The sequence below is a fragment of the Hydra vulgaris genome, chromosome 12 (assembly GCF_038396675.1).
Source record: "Hydra vulgaris chromosome 12, alternate assembly HydraT2T_AEP".
In the NCBI taxonomy this organism is placed as follows: domain Eukaryota; kingdom Metazoa; phylum Cnidaria; class Hydrozoa; order Anthoathecata; family Hydridae; genus Hydra; species Hydra vulgaris.
The window spans coordinates 41,238,184-41,265,000 of record NC_088931.1 but is presented as its reverse complement, the minus strand read 5'-3'; the positions used below and the strand labels follow the sequence as shown (position 1 = coordinate 41,265,000).

The following is a 26,817-nucleotide window of genomic DNA, read 5'->3' as shown; positions in this document are numbered from 1 at the left end:
TACACTTATACACTTTGTAGCAAACCAGTTGCACCATTTGATGAGAGATTTTTATGAGAGAGATATGAACCATTTTTAAAACTATTTTCATTAGTAAAAGTTAAATGATGTTCTTTTTCAGTAACTCTCGACAAGCAAGTTTCTCCATTTTCAATGACATCCTTAAACTAAATTACATTTTTATTATCTTTACCATTAACACCCAAACACACCAAGTTACTTAAATTATTATCATGTTGATCACATTTTGTTATCTTGACATTATTTTCTTCTTCTCTCTATAAAACAACTCAAAGTATTATATTTAGCTAAATATTATATTAAATGTTTTGTAAACAAGCATTTATATAACTAATAAATAAAGAGATATATTTATATTTGTCTAACTTATATAAAGAAATAGTATTTACCTCTCAATTTTGCTTCGATCTACAACTTGATTCAAATCATGTTTAATGATTCCATAATCTAGAAGTAGAGCATTTGCTAGTGCAGCTGCAGCACAAGATGAGACATCATACCTACAAATAAGAAACTTTGAAATAAATAAACAAAACTGAAAAAGCAAAGCATATTATCTATATGTGATCCCTTAACATTCTATATTTACCCTCTCCTCTCCCACATTAAAAAAAACTTACTGGAGATGAACAATGGTGAAACTTATGATTTTTTTTCGCTCTTTTAATATAGTATAATATATAAAAAATTATATATAAAATTATATATACTATTATATTATATATAATAGTATATATAATATATAAAAATCATCTCATCTAAAATCAATATGTATAGAAATTTTATATACCTGAAATTTTACCTCCATTGTAAATTTTATATACCTGACAGCCTCCATTGTAAATTTTATATACCTGACAGCCTCCATTGTAAATTTTATATACCTGACAGCCTCCATTGTAAATTTTATATACCTGACAGCCTCCATTGTAAATTTTATATACCTGACAGCCTCCATTGTAAATTTTATATACCTGACAGCCTCCATTGTAAATTTTATATACCTGACAGCCTCCATTGTAAATTTTATATACCTGACAGCCTCCATTGTAAATTTTATATACCTGACAGCCTCCATTGTAAATTTTATATACCTGACAGCCTCCATTGTAAATTTTATATACCTGACAGCCTCCATTGTAAATTTTATATACCTGACAGCCTCCATTGTAAATTTTATATACCTGACAGCCTCCATTGTAAATTTTATATACCTGACAGCCTCCATTGTAAATTTTTTATACCTGACAGCCTCCATTGTAAATCTATCAAGTTTCATTCAATTATATTGAGAACTTTTTACTGGACTATATTCTTCCTCAGAATCATTTACCTGTAAAAATGCTTAGTATTTAAAATATGAAGAAAGAAAAAAAGCCATTTATCTCAAGCAGCACACTTTGTAGGACCAACAATTAAAATATTTTGAAATTATATATGTACATAATTACATATAAATATATATAATTTATATACATATAAATTATATATATTTATATGTATATAAATATATATAAATTAGTAAAAACGCATCTAATTTTTTTCTTATATACTATAATTATAGACTTATATTTTATTATTATTATATTTTAAATTATTATATATATATATATATATATATATATATATATATATATATATATATATATATAATAATTCCAACATGATCTATAAGCTCTACTTGAACTAACCTTTCCAGAGTAAATGTACTAGTTTTTAAATCAGCCTTTCCTAACTGATAAATACCTTTAGGACCAATCTTGTTTCTCTTGTCACAAATATATGCCCTGTCTTCAGAAGGGACCTTAAATATAATTTATGAAAATAATCAACTATTTCAGTTTGATTGAAATGAAATCAAAGTATAATAAAAAAATTCTTAGTACAATAACTGCAGATTAAAACAACAAATATTCCAATATATACAATAATGTATAAAAAATTTAATCAAATACCTTTCTAGTTTTACAAAGACACAAGATGTGCTTTACCTGGCAATTGATGATGCTACACTTAACATCTCTGTCATTACATAAAACAGTTGCTAATTCACAAGTACATAATGAAATATCAAAGAGTTTATTTAAAATCAAATCTTGATTTACTCCTTACTTTTAGATTTACAATGTCCTCGGTTTATATATTTTACTCTTTCAAAAAGATTTCTTAATTTTCTTAAGATTGAGTTTCTCTGAAGAAGAGGAAGACGTGGGTTTACTTTATTCCACAAAGTACTAAGAGAATTCTCAACCTTTTCTAGTAGATTCTGTTTTGAAATGTTTTGGTTATTGTTTTCAGTAAAATAAAAAAATTGAATTATTTGACAAAATGTTGGAAGATCAGCTGAAGCATTTCTGATGGGAGGCCTCCGTATTTTAGAATATTTTCCAAATGAGTTTTCCTGGATTTTGCTCTTAGGCATTTTTTCTATAAATTATTTGGCTATTTATAAATTATAATTTAAAAATTATCTAAAAATAACAAAACAAAAAATCAAAAAATAGCGCTTTTCCTTGAAAATAGATTATGTCTTAATAAATGTACATTTTTGTAAACCAGCAATTTTCCAGGCATTAATAGCAAGTACATGTTATACATTTTATTATTTTTTGATAATCTATTTACTCCAGGGTTACTATGGTTCTGATTCCAAAATTACTCCACCCTAATATATATATATATATATATATATATATATATATATATATATATATATATATATATATATATATCGGCATTCGGCAACGCCGACCAAGGTCATCAAAAAATTGCTGACCTTGTTTCTATGTTTTATGGTAAAATCTTTGTATTTAATTTTTTTTTGCCAACCTCACTTTTCCTAAAAGATGATATATATATATATATATATATATATATATATATATATATATATATATATATATATATATATATATATATATATATATATATATATATATATATATAATATAGATATATATATCTATAGAAGATGCTTTTAGAGAATGCTAATAAATCAGACCAGAAAAAGTTTAAAAGCTTGAATAAAGTTTTTTTTGTTTTTTTTAAATGATAGATTGCTTGCCCAAACCAAACCCTCAGTTGATGTAGCAGCACTTTCTTGTAGCAGCACTCTCTTGTTGCAGGCTATAAGATCAATGTAACATCGCTTCCTTTTAGCAGCAGGCATTAAGATAGTGGAGCAGCACTCACTTGTAGCAGAAGGATAGTTGATGTAGTAATACTCTCTTGTAGCAACAAGCTATATTATTGTGGTTTTTAAAAAAAACAATAAAACTTAATGTACTTCCGCATTATCTTAATTGTTTTAACTTTTAAACGATATTAAAATATTGCTTAGTTGTTGAAGTTGTTTAAATGTTGTTGAATGAGATTTTATTTTCCATTAAAGTCTCTTTCGACTTTGATATAAGGGTATATATGTATATATATATAGGGTGTTTTAAACACATTGTCATTTTTTTAGAATCTAATGAACTCTGGTCTTCATCACATATCAACAGTTTACATGAAAGGTCTCTCACAAATTGATGCAGCTAAGGTAATAACACAAATTACATAGGGGAGATTAGGGCACCATGATACATTGCAATTGAGGAAACACCTTAAGTGTTGTGACAACCACTTTCATACAGTGAAAAAGTCATTACTAGAGCTATGTATTAACAAGAAAATTATATTATCAAATATCATTAGGCTTGTGTTTTTTTGATGACTAAGTAATTTATTAGTTTTTTAAAGTTCATAAGTTTTAAGGTATGTTATTCGATGTGTCTATTGGTAAGTACCATTTTTTTTTAAACTACAATCCATAAGCTCTTTACTCCATTAAACACAACTGTTGAAAATAAAATTTGATACTAAAAATAAAGCAATTGTATTCTATTAGCAAGTATTGGATAACTTGATACAACATTTGTGGGGGGCGTCTTAAAACTGTAGATTAGTACTCCATTTTGTTATAAACAATCTTTTAACATTAAGAGATATTTAATATTTACTTAATATTTACAGTCAATTTTTAAGAGGTTTATTTAAATACTAGAAGATCCAATTTCAATATAAAACCATTATCAATTGACATTTTAGAATGAGATTAAAAACGATATACCTGCATTTATGAAATGTGATTCGGATCATTGGATACATTATTTGAGTTATAATTATTAATTTGTTTGTCTTTCAAGTAAACAAAATTTGTATCAAGGTACCCATGGGCGGGGTACCTTGATACAAATTTTACTTTAAATAGCCTCACAGTTTTAACATGTTATATTTTGATAATTCATGGACCTAATTTAATAGGTATAAGTTTAATCTACAAATTGCACCAATGGCTTAAATCAATTCCTTTAAATAAAATAGTTACAAAGCAAAAACCAAAAGATTATCATAGCACTTCACTCTCCCCTATTGCTTTTATGTTGTATAAAAATTAAAGATTACCCTCCCCAATACCCTCCCTTTGTTTGATTGAAGTGTTTACTTTAAGTTGATGATATAAATAAAAAGTTAATTTTTAATCTAATTGCTTTATTTACTGCTGATATTTTGTGTTTCAGATATTATTGTTTTAAATGTTTGTTCTACAAGTTTATATACAAAGTTTTCTCTAAAAAACTCAGCTATAGTTTATTACCAGTATCAATTGCATATGCAACTATCAGTTGCAATTGCATATGCAACTATTAGTTGAAATTGATTAAAGTTATTGAATTTCTGAGTATTTAAACTTAATTTAAAAAATAGTTTTTGCAAATCTTAAGATGTTTTTTCTAGACACAATTGAACAATAATTAGATCATTCGAACATTTTTTCAATTTCAATTATCAGTCAGATTTTTCAGCTCATTTGTAATTGAATTTTTTTTTTTTTTTTTTTTTAAATATTTCTGAAGTGTTCTGCATTTTTCAGAAACATCATTTTTTGCATTAGAACATTTTACAGACTGTATACATAGAGTTATAAATATTTGAAATGCATTGCAAAAAGTAATTTTAGGAAATAAATTATTTAAAATAATTGATTTCCTAAAATAAGTTGTTTTAGATAATAAACTATTTTGCCTAAGCTGCATTAAACAAATCTTTTTTTAAGACAAGCAAATGAAGCAAAAAGTCTTTATTAACTCCTTATAGATTTTGTCATACAAAATGTAAATAATACATATACATTTATGTATATATATTACATACATACACAATAATGTATATACCTATAAAGTAAAAACAACACAACTTAATTACATGTGCCAAAATTATTGAAAGTGCATTCAAATTTTTATGAATGTTAGTTATATACTAAGGGTTTTACATTGGTTGATGAATATCTAACAGGATGTTCAGTGTGAATATCTAACAGGTTGTTCAGTGTGAATATCTAACAGGTTGTTCAGTGTGAATATCTAACAGGTTGTTCAGTGTGAATATCTAACAGGTTGTTCAGTGTGAATATCTAACAGGTTGTTCAGTGTGAATAAAATCATGTAGTGGTATCCTCTTGTAGGTTAGTTCCACACATTCTTACAAAGAGACTTGCAGTAACTTGCAAGCATAGCTGCATTTCAATGGACCTGATATCTTTGTTTTAATACTGAAATAATGTGATGGAATCCCTATTTATCACTGAGAGGTCAATCTAGAAAATTTTTTATTAACTAGTTTAAGGCCTGTCTTTTCTAGGTCATATCATTGACAACATTTTTTTATCAGAATCAGCTATATATATAAAGGCGGAGTACGAGAATCTTTTGAATCCATACAAGCCATTAAATCACATTACAAGTCATTTAACTTGAATGTGATTCACTATCACTACTATTTCACATGCATAACAACAGTAATACTAGCAACAGTATTTAGTTCCATTATAGTTGCATTTCTAAAAGTACAGAAATGACTTTAAAATTGCTTAAGATTTAATGCTTGTGTTCAGCATGTTTGATTGATTCAGAAATGCTTTCATTTTTTCATGTCTCTTTTATGTAAACTGTATGAACAACAAAAATGGAACAAAGAGAGTATTGTGAAGTGCCACGGCTTTTAAACTAAGCTTGGAGAAGTTTATGAATAGTCTCCATTTAGTTTGATTATGGTTAAAACATTTACTCAAGCTAATGCATTGTAGCAAACAAATTATTTTGTTTCTTTTTTAAAAAAAAAAAAGAAATTAAGCCTCTAACATTGTAATTAAAAAAAGAAATTAAGCCTCTAACATTGTAATATGAGACCATAACATTATGTTTGAGAAGATTCTATTATTGTATTCTTAACCTTTGAAGTTCTGCTTCCTTTTTTGTCTCAAATGAGATCAGTTCTTAATTCTACGAGTCTATTGGTGCTGTGTATTCTCTTTTGTTATAAAAAAGATAAATATGGGATGTGAAGGTTTGTTAGATTTTACTTCTTCCACACTGTCATCATTTTTGACATCATAATTTTGAGGTGAAGTTGTTTACTGGCAAACTATCTGGTTAAGTTTAAGTTGCTTACTGGCAAACTATAGGTTTATGAAAGAGCTATTATTATTTTTTCATTGACAATTTTGTTTTTATGTAAATAAAAACAAAATTTAAATGTATTTAAACAGATTTAACTACATATGTAACAGAAATTATTATTTTCTTAATTATTATTAATTCAGAAATTATTTTTTAAATTTATATTGAATGTAAATTTTGCACTTCAAAACCACTTTAAAACCAGAAATTCTGAAAAAGAATAACAATATCTCCAAAGCAAACTCTTTATGAAGACTTACGGACTTCTTTATGAATTCACAAATAATTTTGAAGCTGCAACATTTTTCTGTTGGTCACTGTTATTAACTTACATTTTTCTGTTGGTCAGTGTTATTAACTTACAAGCATATGCTGATTCTAAATTAAAGTTTAGTTTAAAAATGTTTTTTAGTTTGAAGAAATTAAGTTTGAGATTGCTTGGAGAAATAGTATTTGGGATATTAATGAGATAAGGTCTAATTTTTTTTGTATATTTGTATTTTTTATTTTATTTTGTATTATATTTATATATAAAAGAAAAAGTAATAAATATAATTATTTATAAATTTTATAAAATAAAATCATGAATATAAATTTTCTTTAGTTTAATTTTATTTTTTTTACAGTTGTGATATGACAGATAATCTTGGTTTCAATGGAAATCTATATCAGTCATTAAGATATTTGAACTGTGGGGATATAGATGCATTTCATTTTCATTTGAATAATGCTAAATTAAATGTTGTTCACAAAGTACCAAAAAGTCGTCAAGCTTCAAAATCATTGTACAATTTTTTATCAAAATGTTTTACATTAAATATGCTTGAAAAAGCTTCAAGTTTTCTAGAAAGGTAATTTTAAAATATTACTAAATTTATAACCTCAAAATTTTTCTAATTTAATTTAAAAAATTAATTTATTAAATTACATTAGTTATATCATATGTTAAGTTAGTAATGACCAAAATATTATATTAAGTTTGTAATAGCAAAAAGTTTACCTTTTGAGTATGGCTGAAATTACTAATGGTTAATTACTACAATAACTTACAAAGTAGGCTGACGCTACTAATGATTACTAACTACAATAACTTTTAAAGTATAGCTGCTATTACTAATGGTTACTTACTACAACAACTTTTAAAGTATGGCTGACATAATTAATGGTTACTAAGTAGAATAACTTTTAAAGTAGCAGAAAATAAGTTTGTTTTAAGAAAATCCAAAACTTGTAATAGAAGTGTTTTGAATATTTGTTGTTGTAATATATCTATTTATTTATACAGTCAACTCTTAATATCTCAAACACTAAGGGGACCATAAAAAAAGTTCAAGTTATCGAGAGTTTGAGATATCAAGAAACGGGTTGAAAATAAGTAAAAAAAAGTTATTTTTTGAAAAAGTCATTAACAACAAAAACTTTTGGAAAAAATCTGTTATCTGATATTGTTGCAAATTATCTTTTCCATCTTCATTTTTCCATCTTCATTAAATCCTCTAGTTATAGTGATAGGTTTTGTATTTCATTTTGAGCTCTATAGCGAATCATTTTGAAGCGTTTCAAAAGCATTTTCTAATTGAATATGGTGGGCTTTAACATCAATACCTTTGTCAACACTATCTCCAACTTCATTATTGTTGTTTTCGAAATTAGGATCTAAAATCTGAGCAATGATTTCAGCATCAGTAGCATGTAAACCGGTGGTTACTACACCACAATCTGAACCAAAGTAAGATTCCGCTGAGAGATCTTCTTGGACGTCACTTGGATCGATCTCTTGCAAATGCTCAAGTTCTTCTGTCAAAGATTTAAAAGGATGATCATCAGCTTCTTCAATACTTTTGTTTATTTTGCTGATACCAGCTTTTTTAAAGCAGTTGATGACAGTCTCCTTTGACACAGCATTCCATAAAGAAACAAGATCTTTCATTGCTTGAAGTATAGGAATTTTTAGCAGGGGTTCGTTATTACGGACAGTCTTGATACACAAATGCACAATTTCGTGACAATAGTGAGCTTTAAGACTTAGTATTACACCTTGATCCATGGGCTGAAGGACAGATGTGGTGTTAGGGGGAAGAAATATCAGGCTGATGTTGCTTAGCCCTTCAATGTGTGGATGGGCAGAACAGTTATCCACCAGGAGTGCTACTTTCCTGTCCTGAGCACGAAAAGATTGAAAACACGAAAAAAGTCGAGCTTCTTTACCCATTCTATAAGAAGGTCTCTGGTCATCCAACATTTTAGCTGATATTTGTATGTGTAAGGAAGTTGTTTAATGTGCTCGTGGGTTTTTAGATTTTCCAATAACAAACATAGGTAATTTTTCTCCAGTTGTACTCCCTGCTGCCATGCCTGTTAGTCTGGCTCTACTATTTTTTCCCCCGAAACATTTTATATAAATATATCTTTAATAAATATTTTTCTTTTAAATTTTATTTATTTTTGAAAAAAAATTTTGTTTTAGTAATGTTTCAAACAGTTTTTTAAACTGCTGTGAACTACGAAACGATTTCAAGTATTATGAGCCAGCTTTTGTTGCGTCTGTTTCAGTCTTAAAAATTGGTTGTGTTCATGAAAATGTTCTTGATGCTACAGAGCAGAATCTTAGACATCTCTGTAAAATTGCAAGGGAGTCAAAAAGATTTGAGGTACAACTTGCATATAATATGATTTCTAATATTCATTTAAAATAAGTTTATTTGTGGTTTAAAAAATTGAAAAATAAAAATATTTTCCATATTATAATTCCTTTGGTTGTTTCATCATACTAATATCATTGTTAGGATTCAACTGTTGTTTTTATTTATATGAAGATGGCCTACTATATTACACAGCCATTTATGAGGAAACTTTAAACTTGTATAAGATTTCTGTTTTAATATAGGAAGTATTAAATTGTTTAATAAAAATAAACTCTGCATATATATAATTATATACATGCATACATACATACATATATACATACATACATACATACATACATACATACATACATACATACATACATACATACATATATACATACATACATAAATTCATACGTAATTACATACATACATACATACATACATACATACATACATACATACATACATACATACATGCAGGCCTTGACAGAAACGGCGGGCAATCGCCCGCGCCTGCCTTCACACCTGTGTAAGTCAGTTTACACGGGCAATATATAGCTAGTGCAAATATACAATATTTTTAATTTTATTTAGGTTGAGTTGAATTTTACTTATATAAACAAAAATAGTAAAAAACATCTAGTGCATTTAAATGAAATATTGCTTTAATAAGTAAAATGGTTTAAGTATGCTTTAGTATTACTCATCCTTTAGTTTATTCATTGTTACATTTTTGTGAGTGTCCTAAAGGTTACAGACTTCATAATTGAAGATTTTTTAAAATGTTTTAAGAAATTTTTAAACAGTAACAAAAATTCGTTCACTTAAATTGGAATTACTTAACACAAAAACAAATTTAAAAGTTTAAAACTTATTATTCAAGTTTTTAATTACTTATTCATTCAAGTTTTTAATTACAAAAGTCTTTTCTCATAATTACTTGCTTTCTTGGAGTGATTTTTATGCATTTTTTAAATTTTAATTTAAAAAAATGATTCACAAAGAAGAAATGTAACAAAGGAACTTTTTAAATATGAAAACAAAAAGAAACGCATCACAAAATAACTTTTATAAAATAAAAAATCGTTTGAATAAATAAGCGATCTTATATTTTCTAATAAATTTTTAAACTCTATTAAAACGGAGTTTAAAATATTTGGTCAAATCCAATGTTGTTTTTAAATATTTTTCTAGAAAACTTGATGCTTGAATAAAAATCAGAAAAATAACCATTGCTGATTTTTCTGATGTATTTATGATAGTAAACAATACATTACAATGTAAAACTTAAAAAACCATTACTAAAATGTAATCAATTTTAATTTAACCATATGCTTTTTTATCTAAATATCAAAAAAGCCCGGGAAAGTGCTTACCCGTCAAGTCCATTTTAGGCACGCACTTCACCGCTCATGCACTCATTCCTGCCAAGGTCTGTTCATACATACATACAAACATACATACATACATACATACATACATACATGCATACATGCATACATACATACATACATACATACATACATACATACATACATACATACATACATACATACATACATAGATATATATATATATATATATATATATATATATATATATATATATATATATATATATATATATATATATATATATATATATATATATATATATATATATATATAGCCTGAAAACTAAACAAGTGTGTTGCATTCGGTTGTAAAACTGGATATAAAATTTTTTTTTTCATTTTATGTTAAAAAATTAACAGATATTAATGATAAAACTGTTTCACTAAGTTATATTGAAAATCTTTTAACAATATTTTAATTAATAATATAACAATGACCAAAACTAAATTAAAAAACACTCTGAACTAAATCAAAATAATATACTTTTATTATGTTATAATAATATATATTATATATTATATTTTGTGTTTAACTTGAAACTTTGTTTATCTGAGGGTTCTTGTTATTTGCATGTTTTAACATACTTTCAAATAATACTATAATGTGGATATCTATTAAAAATTTGATAAAAATATTTATCCAAAATTAAGCAAATTTAAGTGACTGTTAAACTTTTGTAAAAAATCTTCCACATAACACATGTTAATGCTACTTCAAGATGGTTAGTCAAAATCTCGATTACCTTAACAAAGTCTTGATTAACTTAACATTACTTTCTTGTTTTTCCTTGTTCTGGAAGTTTTTAATTTTGCTTCTGGATCTTTTTAATTTTATTTTTTAAAAGATTTCAGAAAAATGCATTCAACAGTTCAGAGAATTTGAAAAGATTGGTAAAGTTTCTTTGAATTGGAAGCTTGAAGAAGCAAAACTATATTGGGCCAGAGGAGAAACTAGTCATGCTATTCATGTTTTAAAGACACTTATCAATTATTATAAAAAGGTTTTTATGCTTTAGCTAAAATACTTTAAGAATATTAATAATAAAAACAAATTGTACAAAATGCTGAATTTGTCAAGGTTGAATCTGAATCTGCAGCTTCATTGTATCCTGTTGCTCTGAGTTTATATGGTCACTGGCTCGGAGAAACCAGGTCACAAAACTCTGTTCAGATAATGGAGAAGTATTTAGAACCTGTAAGCATCTTTTTTAAAAATTAGTTATATTTTTTTTATTTTTCCTAAAAAAAAATGCTGTTTGATAATTTGATTATCTAAGGCAATTGCAATTATGGAAAGAAAAGACTACAATGGAATATATACACCAATTGATGTAAGTCTTCTAAATTAATATTTTGCTCTTTTTTGCAAGATTTTAAGTTTTTTGTTGTCATTAGACATTTATTGTTTTAACAGGGCAAAATAACTTATGACTGTTTTCTGACAGTTATATTAAATAACTTTCATAGATTCATAAGTTTTATTTCACAATTTTATTTTATTATTATTTAAAATACTATTTTTATTGTTATGTAAAATACTACTTTATTGATATGTAAAATACTATTTTATTATTAGGCATATCATTCTTTAGCTAAGTATGCAGATGTTCAATATGAAGCATTATTTGAATATACCAAGTCACAAGATTTTGAGATTAAGCAGTCTGTAATTAGAAAAAATAGGGTAACTGGTTTTGCTTGACAATTTTATTTTTTGCAAGTATCATTGTTTGTTATCATTGAAAACTTACTGAAAATTTATATATTTAAAAGAAAGTTACACAAATGAAAATTATGTAAATAAAATTTAAGTAAAAAAAATATGTAGAAAAAAGTTTATGTAAATAAAAAAAAGTAAAAGAAAGTTTATGTGAAACAAAGTTTATTTGAAAAACTTTTTTTTTTGTGCTTGTTGCGTTTGTTTGTCACTTAAAGTTATGGAGGGTTGGGTTCATACAGTAATTTCCTTGGCTTTAATGGCTCCCTCAGCTTTTAAGAGGTGAAACGTTTAAGTTTCACCTCTTAAAGGCTGAGGGAGCCATTAAAGTCAAGGAAATTACTGGCTCTTAATTTATTATTGTAAATAATAACCAATAAACTTAAACATTAAAGTTTATTTATTGGTTATTGTTGAGTTAATTTATTTGCTGTTTGAAATTTATTTTTTAAGGATTATTTATTTATCAACAGTTTACATGTAATATATACATATGCACAATATATACTGTGCTATATTTACCTGTAATATATACACATGCACAATATATACTATACTATATTTACCTGTAATATAAACACTAGGGTTATGACTTTTTTTCAACCTCATGCTCATGTACTGTAGTTTGATGAACTTTTACCTAAAAAGCACGAAATGAACTATTATTTGCATATCTTTTGAAAAAAAGTTCACCTCGCCATAGAAAAATCGATTTTGACATAAGCACTACTATGTATTTAAATGTATTTAGAATGTCATAGTCACGTAACACAATAAATTTTCAATCCAACAATGACTCAGACAATTTGTTGCATAGAAGGAATAGAAGGTGCAATTTGTCTTTATTTTTGCATGACGAATACATTTTCTTCATTACTTTAATTGCGCGCTCTGTGCATTGATTACTTCTGGGGATCTGTTGTAAGAATGGCTCTCGCTTCCAGTGATTTTTCAAAGAGCTTAAAGCCTTTTTGTATGGATTCAGTACTTCAGCCAAGTTATTAAAGTTGTTTTTGTTGTACAGTTGGTCTGTAAACCAATGGTCTGCTCAGCCATATCATATAAATCGACATACTCTCTGCAGAACTGTCCTTGTTGAAGGAATTAAAATGAAGACCAGGATCGCTAGTATAGCTCTGGAATCCCACCTCGCATTGCTGATGTTGGGTAATTTCTGAAACCTGATCAATGGAAAATGTCCCTTTTCATTAAAAAATCAGAACACTCAAGTGAGATGAATTAAAAATTTCATATCATCTCTCCAGCCTGATGATTTGAGAACTACTTCTATTCCGTTATCAAACTGTGTTTTCAGTTGTTTGTACTCCTTCAACAGTTGAGATAAAAATGGATTGTGTTTTACTTCCAAGTTCTTCATCCATCACCAAACGGAGGATTCTATCAAATACATGGTGTTGACAACTGATAAACTATGGTTTGTTGATGTGTTTCTCTGTGAACATTTGTTGCAATATTACAACAACACCATTCTTTTTTCCAGTGTTAACGCTAGTGGTATCTGCAACAATCATCTGTATTGAATATCATAGGTGGTATTCATCAAGGACTTTAGAAATTCCTTGAGCAATAGTTTTTCCCCTGCCATCTACCAAGCCCAGGACATCCAATTTGATTTTTCTTCTTTCATTTTTAAGGACAACCACTTGATAATCAATTCCGTTGATGTGCTTGCCATCAAAGTGTAAGGACTAACTTTCGATATGCAACTTTTCAATCATTTCTTTTTTCAACTTGATTGCCTCTTTAATTGTTGACTTGTAAATAGCTGATTGACATAGAGTTGAAATTTCAACACCTTCACGAGTCAATTGCTTGCATATGTTAGCAGCTTTGTTTGTTGATACTCTTGTGTAGGATACCAAGTTGACTGCAATTTTGATTTTATGATATTTTCTGCTTGGTGTAAGAGTAGTCTCATCTTCTTCTTCTTCACCGTTTTCATATTCACTGTCGCCAGCTTCAGAGTCAGAATCACTAAAACCAAGATAGTTAGATGATGAGTTGGATAACCTATTAAAAAGTTTTTGTCTTTTAGAAAGATGGATCATTTCTTTACTGGCCGCTTGGCCTGTAGAGTATCCCACTGTTCCTTTGCTTTCCACTTGGAGATGGTAACATCGCTTATCCTTGGAAGATAACTATGTTCCGTCCACTTTAGTAATATCAAAAATTTCATCAAGGGGTTTGTAGCTTCCCTGTTTGACACATTCACCATAACATTTCAGTATTTTATCAAGTTTTGCTCATATAACTTGATCAGATATATGAGGAAAATTCAGTTTATTCTTCCACAATTTGGTGACTTCTTTGGAAATTTCCGCGATTCGCTCCTTCAAATTTTACCAAATTATTGGTCCAGACATCCTTGTTCTTCTCAATACTACTATCGCTAGGCTTGTACGTCGCCATGTGTTGCTTCTGTAATAACTATAAAATTAAATAAGCAGCTATATATACACAGTCTAAATCATTCTAGAATATTCTAAATTGTTCCAGAATGTTCTAAATTGTTCCAGAATGTTCTAAATTGTTTTAAAATATTCTATAAAAATTTACAAAATACTGTAACATATATTTTCTGAACAAACAACTCTTGTTACTTTATATATATATATATATATATATATATATATATATATATATATATATATATATATATATATATATATATATATATATATACATATATATCTGTGTGTGTGTCTACATACACACACACAATTCACACAGATTCTTCCTGATGAACCTACTGATGGAGAAACACTGTGTAGAAGAAAGAAAAAATTAGATAAGTGTTTTTACTAATTTACATATATATATATATATATATATATATATATATATACATATATATATATATTAGAGATGGGAATCGAACCCTTTTTTTAAAGTTCGGGTCCGGTTCGGTTATATCTAATGTTCGAGTTCGGTTCAGTTCGGTCTTAAGCACAGTTCGGGTTCGGTTCGGTATCAACACAACTGTTTTTTTATTAGTTACAAAGCTTTACATCCACAATGATAAAACACAAATAAATTAAAGTAATATTAAGTAGTTAAAGCATTGCAAATAACTTGAATTATAATAATTTGCAATGCTTTTATACTGCAACTTCAAAAGTTCAAAAAACAATGCAGTTGCTAATAGCTGCAGTTAAAGTGCACAAAACATTAAAGCAGTAACTTTCTAAACACAGATAATGGTAGCTTAAGTAGCCTGCTGTCAGTCTAGTAATCAGGGCTGCATGTTGTATTTGAGAAATATCAGCATTTCCAATGTTTCTGGGTTTAGGCGAGCCCTGCACTCACTCATCGTCACCCCACACACTGAAAACACTCTTTCACTGGCAGTACTTGTAGCAGGAATAGCCAACAACTTTCTACCAATCAATGCCATCGTCGGAAGCTTATGTTCACGGTCATTGTCTTTCCAGAATTGCAATGCATCACACGCTGTCACGGGCAGTGCCAAGTATTTGTCAAGTTCATGTCTTGTGTCATTACTGTCAGCGTTAGACAATGGAGTGGCAACTGTTTTTAAGTCTGCCAGCAAATCATATGATTCAAGATCAGCTTTATTCTTCTTTGCAGGAGGCAGCTGATCTGAATGACTGCATTCACTAAAGCTGTCTATATCTGTATTGCCTGAGTCATTTCGTATCACCTGATTTGGTGAAGAAGAAATAATTTTGTCCACCATACTACGCATTTCTGAATAAACAAAATTGCGATCGTCTGTGTTGACAAAAGACAAGTATTTGTAAGAAGGAACAATAAGTGTTGATAGCTTGTGCAAAGGATAGATAACATACTTTTCATTCAAACTGGACAGAAAAACTGCCTTCAAATCAGGCATACTGTCACTGTCTGAACCATTGATCTTACAGACTGATCAAAGATAAAAAAGCATTGGCCATACATCAGGGGACGTCAGCACATTGTCATGTGACAATTGTACAGTAGCCTTGTGAAAGAGATGCAAAAATAATACGACGTCATGCAACTATTTTTCATTAACGTTGTTCAGTTGCTCAAGTTTGTCAAACTGCTTTGAATCAGCAAGAATTGACTTGACATGATCTAACTGGCATGACAGTGATTGCAAAAGAAAAAATTGACTGTTCCAACAAGTCGCAACATCCTGTTTGAGAGTGTGATTTAGTTCCTGGTTTTTCCCACTATGTTTAAAGTCGCCCACCATTTCCTTTGAAGTCTTGATCATTTCATGAACTAAATAAGCACCAGGGGATTTCAAAGCTTTTTCAACAGCTAAATTAAGATTATGACCTGCACAACTAAGTCTAACATCGTTGCGATAAGCTGACTTCATATTACTCCCATTATCAGTCACAAATACCAAATTGTCACTTTTTATAGTCTGAGGGAAAAGTTTTTTAAGTATTTCAGTTGTCTTTGCTTTTACGGCAATGCCAGTCTTAGACTCACTAAACTCAAACAATCCAACACACTTACTTATAAGGCAATAACTGCTGTTAATGTAATGTGCTGTAAAAGTTTGATAAGAGTATTTTAGAATGTCATCGGTCCAGTGATCAGTTGTTATTGCGATATGAGTAACCCCAGCAAGTTCGTCTTTCAGCTTTCGAACACATTCGTTGTAGAACTTGGGTAGTAGTGTCTTAGACAGCGTTGTTCGATTACACATAATATCCTCAAGTTTCACTGATCCATACTTCGATCCAATATCAATCATTGTTTGAGCAAAGTGACGGAACCCATCATCCTGAACACACGAGAATGGCTGAATGTCTTTTGCAATCATGTAAAGGGCTGCACGTTGAGCATATTCACAAATGTGTTTAGGAACCTGTAAAGTATAAAGCAATAAACAATAGACATTAAACACATAGCAATACATAATGGCCTTTTTTTTTTGTACTACAAAAAACATTGTATTTCTAAAATATTGCTAACAACTTGTAACAAATATATTTTGCTATCAATGGTAGCAAGTGAAAAGTTAAAACAGTAAATAGGAAAAAGCAAGATCCGCAAACTATATTTATTAACCTCTGTCTTTTTAGGTAAAAAGCTTGTCATTTTTAAATGTCCAGGTTCTGAACTGATCTTATTGATGTGTGATGTATTATGTCTTTGTAAAGTTGTAGTATGACCAATTGGCACTGACAACCATAATCCACACTGCTTACAAACGGCAAACTCCTTGACAACCTGTTGATCATAACATGATTACTCACAGTTATACAAAAATCAAATAAAGTGTATTATAACTAAGGTCAATTGACTCTATTTAGCATTTGATATTCAATTAATTATCAAACCTGAATGCTGCTCAGTTTGGCATTGTGTGCAATATGCAATGCCTGAGAGATGCAGGTGATTATTGATTTATTGAAATATTTATAAAGCTAAATAATTTTATATGCAGTAAGTATAGCTACAAACCTCATCCCCAACTTCAACGCAACGGAAGCGTGTCCAGCATTCACTCTTTGTGCATGATGCAGGTACTAAGCGAGCCGCTCCGCCTGTTATCAATTTCTCTAACACTTTTTTAGTCCATTTATGAGTTAATTTACTGTTACTCATTATTACTACAATATTATGTAATTATTGCAATCATTAATTACTAAGATATGAATAAAAACTCAGAACATTAACAACACCTCAATATTGCAAATGTTTAGAAACAACATTTCCATTTTGGTTGGTAATGTTATGAATTGTAGACTTATCACGAGGTTAGAATTATTTTGTTCTATTTCCCATTTTAAACGTTGGGAGAAAATTTTTCATTTTTTTCTAAAAGTAAAAATTACTTAAAATTTTAGCTAGTTTTTAAAGAAATAATAACTTATGCTTTAAATAATTTTGATTTAAACAAATTATTTAAAAGAAATTTAAAAATTAAAATATATTTTAAAAGTAATTATTAATTACTAAAATTACTAACTCATTTTCTTCCAACACTTAATATGAGAGATAGAACAAAATAATTCTAAACTCGTGGTATGTTATACATTAGGTAATGAATTATGTTATGTATGTTACACATTAGGTAATGTAGCATATTATGTATTGTAGTGATGTGCAAATTGCAAAATTTTCACTTTTTCAAGTCTCTATTTAGCTTGGTTAGGGCAAACAGTTGGTTTGATTTGGTTCATTCACAACAGTTTTAAAGTTTGGGTTCGGTTCGGTTTAGTAACAACTAAAGTTCGGGTTCGGTTCGGTTCTGTCGTAGATAAGGTTCTTGTTCGGTTCGTTCGGTTTGGGTTTGGTTCGTTTCCCATCTCTAATATACATATATAAATATGTACCAGGTTGATTTAAACTAAACTTTTAAATATGGGTGATATTTATTTTGAAAACAATAAAGTTATGAAAACCACAAGAGGGCCAATAATTTACAATACTCTGGAGCAAACAGTATTATCCTGACACACCTTTGCGAAGCTGTGACAGGAATAATACTGTTTGCTCCTAGGATAATACTGTTTGCTCTGTCAGTTACCTTGCAATTCATTCTCCAGAAGATGTCTTTTGTGCACAAACAAAGTTAGTTTTGATTGGCATAAGTCTTTTAATCCTGGGGGAAATAACATACAGAAAGTATATGATAATATGATCATTAGTAGGCAATTGTCTGCTAGATAGAGAGCTCTGTGGAGTTTCAAGGAGATAGACAGGCCTTTTTGGGTTGTAATTGATCATTGTTACGACTCCTTTTTTAACTTTTGCTCTTCCTATTTTTCTGAAATATTCAAATATTTGAACAAAAAATTGAATAAAATATTTAGAAAATTAAAAAATCAAAAATAATCAACTTTGCTTTTATGTGTATTGATATTTATATAATAAGAACTAAAATGAGTAAAATAAAACAAAAGCATTTTTATTGCATTTTAGCAGTATTCCATTATTACCTGTGTTGTGTACGCTTGAACAGGAGCTGGTTTTAAAATGTCATCTACTGAAATTTGTTAAAAAAAACTGATTTTTAACATTATAATATATATATATATATATATATATATATATATATATATATATATATATATATATATATATATATATATATATATATTAGGATGGTTCAGATTAAGATGATTTTTTTTAAACTAGAGTGGAAGCTTATAAGGTGCGCAAACCCTTGTTTTATATGTAAGATTTTTTTTTTAATTAAAAAAATGTTTAAGGGTGGCACATGGCCCCAAAGTACTTTTTTTGTGTGTGCCACCCTTCAACATTATTAAATTGAATTTTTTTTCTTTCCATGTTTATTCTCACAATGACCAATATAAAAAAAAATGGACACTTTTTTTATAGATATCTTTTTTAATTTAATAAAAAAAGTCATTAAAAAGACTCAAGACTGATTTTTTTAATGAAATCACACCGCTGTCATGGTAGTACAAAACTATTACCATGACAGCAGTGTGATTTCATTGTACTAATGTATTAACCATGCTCAATTTTCAACATCTGCTGTTTTAATAAGATTTAATGATGCTTAAACATGAATAGAATGGTTCTTGCATGATGGTCAATGAAGTTTATTTTTAAAAATAAAAAAATGTATTTAAATTTATGTTATTATAGTTCATTTAAATGAAATAAAAAGTTATGCCAAAAATTCTTGCTAAAATAGGAAATAAAGGCAAAGAAGTATTCTTAGTAAAAAAAAACTAGGAAGACACTAAGGTTCTACATTTACACCAAATTGTCCAGAAGCAGAAAGAGAACTGTTGCATTATATCTAACCTGAAGGCACTCTGGGAACTTTGGGGACACAGAACTCATAGCATACTATGTGTTTTATTGTCTTATTAACATTAATTTTAGGAAAGAAGTTAAAGCTCTAATAATGAAATATAAAAAGCTGCAATCCCTTAAAAACACATTGACACCATGAGCAATCAAGGATAGAAAGATTTTTTTAATAGAATCTAAAAAAGTATTTTGGTTAAGACATGACATAAAAATCATGATTGACAAAATAACAATGGATAGAAAAAGAACAAAAGAAACTAAATGCATTGACATTATGTTTTTGAAAATACATAAGGAAAAAAGACAATGATGTCTATGGTATTCTAATATTAGCTTTAAAGAGGGTACTGAGAGATCTGCAAAAAAAAAAAAATCTGAAAGGGAATCCTTTGAAAAGGAAGACTTACATATATCTTATAGCTCAGAAAGTAATGTCACTGATTATTTAAGCTCAGAATGCAATGACTCAGTTAAAAGTGAGCTAAATGATAATGTTGGTAATATGATAATTATAATCTTGTTCGAAGCAGAACAAAGAATAATACTGCCTAAAGATATTCTAAAGCATATGGAGATAACTGCTGTAGTAGAAGGACTTTCTGCCATCCAACATACTGCTATCATAAGCAGTGTTATAGTTATCTCAGGAGGAGAAATAAATGATTTTGTTTTATCTGAATCATTGTCGCGTTTCAGCCACAAGAGAAAGATTAGCTATACTAGCAAAAGTGATTGGAAAAAGCTACTAGGCATTCCTCATATTGAGTCAGGTGCTGTAGAAATGTAGTTCAAAGCAGTTTACAATCTAATAGAATTTTTTGACCTCAGTTATTATTTACAGTGTATATGTTTTGATACTACTGCAACCAACCCTGAAAAGCACCATGGAGTAATAACAAAAATAATGCATTATTTTGAGCAGCCACTACTTTCCCTGCCTGTATAGTAAAATGTCTTTCTAAAATGTCATCTCGTTTTAGAAAGACATTTTACCTACTTTAACAAGATTTCCTTCCGGTAGTAAAATGTCTAGTCCAGACAATTAGCTCTTTAAGCACCTAAAATCATTAAAGACAGTTTCTCAAAAAGAGAGGTTCAAATTTCATATTTCTGGTCCATTGCATCATGCGAGAATCATGGCAAAAGCATCATATTACCTTGAAATATATTTACTGTTGGAAATCATTCCAAACTTATCAGAGGAAAGTATAAAAAAGATATGGTTATGTTTATAGGCATCTTTTGCACTCAGTGGTTCCTTAGAAAAGTATCAGCAACTGCTGCTCCATATCAGGTTAAAAATAATTAGAAGAAATAAGAAAAGAGATTAAAAAAGGTTTGTTAATTGTTTGATTGATGAAATAATCTAATTCTGTTAAGATATTTTGTAGGACATGAAAATGCTGTGGCAGATGAAGAGGTTCATGGATATAAATCTTTATGCAGCTACTTCAGCAATAAAATCATTTAACAAGCACAGCTGGTACCTTAATCCTGCCTTAGTTGTGCTTGCTTTAACGAACAGAGAAGGTATTGCCAAAGCATTGTACAGTAAACTTTCTGCAAAACCTAAAGTATATCCACTTGAACATGTTATGGTCAATAAAGAGCTTCTTCACTCTCTAGATTTTGCACAAGATCAGTCTATAAGAGCAATCTTGGCTTATCTTTAATAAGATTAAACATGGAAAGAGTGAGTTGTGGTGGCTTAAGATCCCTTCACAGTTCTGGCAGTTCAACTATTTTTATCTTGAGTTTGAAATTATTATTTAATTTCTTGATGTGGTCAATGACCCAACAGATAAGGTCAACTAGTTAAAGAACTGATTGGAAAAACGACCAAAGAGAAGAAAAAACAGGGTTTGTTCTTGTTTAACCAGTTTTACAAAAGAAGTCAAACACAACTAATAGTATTTCTAAACAATAATTTGTAAATAATTAAAAAAAAGTCTATTGTTGTGCTAATTTTATTTTTCTCACGTGTCCTCCTGCAACTTGAAAAAAAGGTATATTAATAGAGGAGAGTTGATCCACCTTACTTTAGATACTTCACTAAGTTTGTTATCCAAAATAATATGCGTATTTTAATAACTTATTTATAATTTGACTAATTAAAATAGATTTTGTAAATTTGTAAAAGACCCTAGAAATAGGGATATAATTCTATTTTGTCTACTTTATTACTTTTTCTATAATTTTTTCAGTGTTGAGAAAATAAATATACAGAAAGGGTGCCTTTTTTTTAATATTAGTTATTGTGAGAATAAATATAGAAAAAAAATAATGTTGAAGGGTCAAAAATGTCAAATAGGGTGAAAAAAAGTACTTTGGGGTCATGTGCCACCCTTTAAATTTTTTTAAATTAAAAGAAAAAAAATCTTACTTATAAAACAAGGGTCTGCGCACCTTATAAGTTTCCACTCTAGTTTGAAAAAAAGTAGAAAATTCATGGGCGCCTGTTTTAAGCAATCTTTTACACTTGATTGTTGTTACACAGCAATCTGTTTTTTTTTAACTTCTGCATGATTAATGCGTGTTGTTTTTAAATACTGCGTGATTAATAAGTGTTGGTAAATTAATATTATATATATTATTTATGTTTGAAATTATCTTACCAAATATCTTATACAATGTATAAGGTGTTATTATATTTTATAAAAGTATATAAAATACCTTTTTATAGAATAAAATTGCTTGTTCCTTTAAAAATGGATTTTTACTTGTAGTTGTCACAAGCATCTAGCATACTTAAAATTTTGCATGGATACTCATATTATTTAGTGAAATCCATAGGACACCTTAGCTAAATTTTTTTTTTTTGTGCATGTTTGGGTCACTCATATATATATATATATATATATATATATATATATATATATATATATATATATATATATATATATATATATGAGTGTATATTTATGTAAATGTGTTCATTTTAGGTTGAGTTATCTACCATTCCAAAAAAAATAAATGACCAGCAATTGTGAGAACATTTAAATAATACATAATATATAATTATTTATATTTCAATTCTTTGTATATTTGTTGTAATACTTTTATTTTAGGAAACATCACTCTACAAACATTGAGAAGCAGCTGAATATTGATGAGACAGAGCGGGATCAAGTCTATAATGATAAAAAAAGATTTTTGCAAAAAGCAATCCATAACTATTGCAGGTGTCTTCAATGTGGAGTTAGTTCAAAAAATATTTCTGTTATTATCAAAATTTAAAATATTTTTCCTTTCATTTGGTTTTTTGTTTTGTTTTCTTTTTCTTTTATTTTTAGGACAAATATGACTTAAAAGTTCTTCGTTTATGTTCATTGTGGTTCGAAAATTTTGATGATGAAGTTATTAATATTGAACTGAAAGTATATATTTTTAAGAGCACTTTAAAAACTTTTCTTTCATCTTTCCAAAGCATTAAAAAAAATCCAAATAAATAAATAAAATGTTTCTTTTTAAAGATATCTGATATTTAAAATCTGTATGTTATAAAAATCCAGGAATCCATGGTTCATCTTCCTTCAAAAAAGTTCTTACTTGTGATGTATCAACTTGCGGCTCGTTTAGGAACTTCCATGACCCAACAATGCGATGCATTTAACAATAATCTACAAAAGGTGTGCTTTTAATATTTCAATTATAATGTGTAACAATTATAATAATGTATATATATATATATATAAATAAAAACAATTATAATAATGTATATATATATATATAAATATTAAGTAAGAAAAATAAAAATATAAGAATAATAAAACAATCTTTTTTTATAGATAATAGAACAATGTGTTATGGATCATCCACATCACACCTTGTTTATCCTTTTTTTATAGATAATAGAACAATGTGTTATGGATCATCCACATCACACCTTGTTTATCCTTTTTTTTATAGATAATAGAACAATGTGTTATGGATCATCCACATCACACCTTGTTTATCCTTTTTTTATAGATAATAGAACAATGTGTTATGGATCATCCACATCACACCTTGTTTATCCTTTTTTATATAGATAATAGAACAATGTGTTATGGATCATCCACATCACACCTTGTTTATCCTTTTTTTATAGATAATAGAACAATGTGTTATGGATCATCCACATCACACCTTGTTTATCCTTTTTTTATAGATAATAGAACAATGTGTTATGGATCATCCACATCACACCTTGTTTATCCTTTTTTTATAGATAATAGAACAATGTGTTATGGATCATCCACATCACACCTTGTTTATCCTTTTTTTATAGATAATAGAACAATGTGTTATGGATCATCCACATCACACCTTGTTTATCCTTTTTTTATAGATAATAGAACAATGTGTTATGGATCATCCACATCACACCTTGTTTATCCTTTTTGCACTTTGCAATGCAGATATAGAAGAAAGAATGAATTCAAGAGATATAAAACGATCTAAAAAACTTTCTACATCTGAACAGGATGTACAAGATAAAGTATTTTAGTGTCATAATATTAGTTATTTTTTATACTTTATGTTTTTTTGTTTTTTTTTTCAACAAATTAATTCCTAGCCGCAAGTCACCACTAGCTGCAATTAACCACTAGCTCCAAGTAACCACTAGCTGCAAGTAACCACAAGCTGCAAGTAACCGCTAGCTGCAAGTAACCACAAGTTAGAGTTTGTGAGCAAAGCAGAGAGTTAAAGAGTGAGGTTGATAGAAAACTTGAAAAGCTGTAAATTGTTCGTGAAACATGGAAATGGAAGATAAATATAGAGCCTTTTTTTTAATGAAAAAAAAAGATGAATAATAAATTTTGAGCATGAAGGAACAATTACAGTACTAGGACATCATTTAGCTGAATGACAAGTCTTGCAAGACTGAGTTTTGTTTGATAGAACAAGAGTTTAAAGCTTGTTTGAGTCTCTGACCTCTCTTGTTTGCTGTTGATCTCATTAATATTCAAAAAGATAATACAACATAATTATCACTGAATGATGTAAACAATGTTTAATGGTTTGACATGTCACAAAATTGCATTACAGAAGATAGTTAGCTCCATAAGAGACTTCATCATAAAGTTTTTTTTATTGCTGCGTTATATTAACACAACATGTTCTAAGTTTTTCCAGCAATAAGTTGTTAATACTTCTTTAATTGAGGGGAAACAAACTTCAGCTGTAGTAGCCCCATGCAGGTATGGGAAAGTGAATACAAATAAAAATAAAAGACACAAAAAAGGCATCTATGTCTTATAAAAATGGGGCATCCTTTAGAAAAACCTTTCTTGGTGCCAAATCTATAATAAATCCTTTATCATAAAATCTTTATATTGTGCTGAATTTATAAATAATACTTTTTTATTGTGCTAAATGTATAATTAATTCTTATCATAACATCTTTAGTCCAGAATACAAGCAGCTCAAAATGTTTTAAATCGTTTAAAATGTTCAAGTCCTAAGATTATTCAAGATACAGAGCGATTGGTAATGGCGTATATTGAACTTGCATATTGGGATATTAGCCATCTAAAAAATCAGAAAGGTTTTTATTTTTGTCTATTATAATAACAATAGGCATTATAATTGATAAAGTTTGTAATTAAATATATTTTTTTTATTGTTGAATAAGTACATTGTAATAGTCAACTATAGTAGAATGTATTTTATTATGGTTTTAGGTCAATTTCAACTTCCAGAAGCAAAGTTGATTCGAAAAATTAGTAATTTGGAAACAATCTCATGCCCTACAATTGCTCTTGAGGTTTTTATAATTTGTTTCAAATTGTATAATAGCATTTTTGTTTTTAAGTGAGTTATGGGACAAATTGAAAAGTCTTGTTTTTCAAAAGTCATGATCTAAACTAAATTGTAAATAAATAAAAAATTTATGATACCTCATGATTTATGTAACAATTTTAAGTAGCTTTGATATATCTTTTAATGAAATGATTTACTTGTCTATTTTAAAAATAATTTTGTTATAGATTGATCCATCCTGTAAATATGAGAAAATCATATATATTACAAAATTTGATGGTCAATTTACGCATGCAGGGGGTATTAACTTGCCAAAAATAGTAAGCTGCATTGGATCAGATGGTAAAACAAGGCGACAACTTGTTAAGGTATCTTTAATCTATTTTTGTCAATTTGTTTAATGGTATGTTAAATTTGTTTCAGGATAGTTAGTGTGTACCAGGCTCTACTTTGTTCAGTTTTTTTTATTTGGGTTTGAGAAGATTGTAATTTATAATTTCAAAATAACAACCTTATCCAATATACTGCTAATGGTGAAGAAAGTTTATTATAAATTTATTATAAAATTAAAAATTTAAAAAAAAAAGAAGCATAAAAACTGATAAAAAGTCAGTTCAATGGCAGTTCAAACTGTTACCTGTTACTTTGATGGCAGTTCAAACTGTTACCTGTTACTTCAGTTTTAAAGTATTTAAAACTTTTAGGGTTAATAGTTGAAATCTTTAAAAAAAATTTCTAAATTTTTTTTTTTTAACAGTTAAGTACTATAATTTCTTCAATTGTTTTTACAACTTGTTACTTTGCTCCAAAAATATCCCAGATATCATATAAACATTTTCCATATTTACCCAATTATTTTTACAGACATAATGAACATTTACACACCATAAGCTTTAATAACAATCTGTTAGACAATATTATTTATTTTTTGTGTCTTTCAACGTCATTTTTATATAATTTCATAGTATTTATTAATTATAATATTTATGTTGTTTTTTTATTTATAAAATATTAAGCTGTTACATATATAAATTTATA

The 26,817-nt window shown here is 28.1% G+C and overlaps 1 protein-coding gene across 3 annotated transcripts in view; it reads left to right on the top strand.

The window, feature by feature from the left end:
* LOC100201385 (serine-protein kinase ATM) overlaps positions 1-26,817 on the top strand; it is a 131,654-nt gene that overhangs the window by 94,529 nt on the left and 10,308 nt on the right. For all 3 annotated transcript variants that reach the window (XM_065813277.1, XM_065813275.1, XM_065813276.1), the window contains exons 43-58: positions 3,488-3,562; positions 6,934-6,995; positions 7,148-7,372; positions 8,989-9,172; positions 11,390-11,545; positions 11,623-11,739; positions 11,822-11,875; positions 12,121-12,228; positions 22,977-23,020; positions 23,103-23,232; positions 23,328-23,411; positions 23,547-23,663; positions 24,365-24,514; positions 25,426-25,564; positions 25,701-25,783; positions 26,007-26,147. In XM_065813277.1, coding sequence (XP_065669349.1) covers positions 3,488-3,562; positions 6,934-6,995; positions 7,148-7,372; positions 8,989-9,172; positions 11,390-11,545; positions 11,623-11,739; positions 11,822-11,875; positions 12,121-12,228; positions 22,977-23,020; positions 23,103-23,232; positions 23,328-23,411; positions 23,547-23,663; positions 24,365-24,514; positions 25,426-25,564; positions 25,701-25,783; positions 26,007-26,147 — 1,869 coding nt within the window. The remainder of the gene's footprint in view (positions 1-3,487; positions 3,563-6,933; positions 6,996-7,147; positions 7,373-8,988; positions 9,173-11,389; positions 11,546-11,622; positions 11,740-11,821; positions 11,876-12,120; positions 12,229-22,976; positions 23,021-23,102; positions 23,233-23,327; positions 23,412-23,546; positions 23,664-24,364; positions 24,515-25,425; positions 25,565-25,700; positions 25,784-26,006; positions 26,148-26,817) is intronic.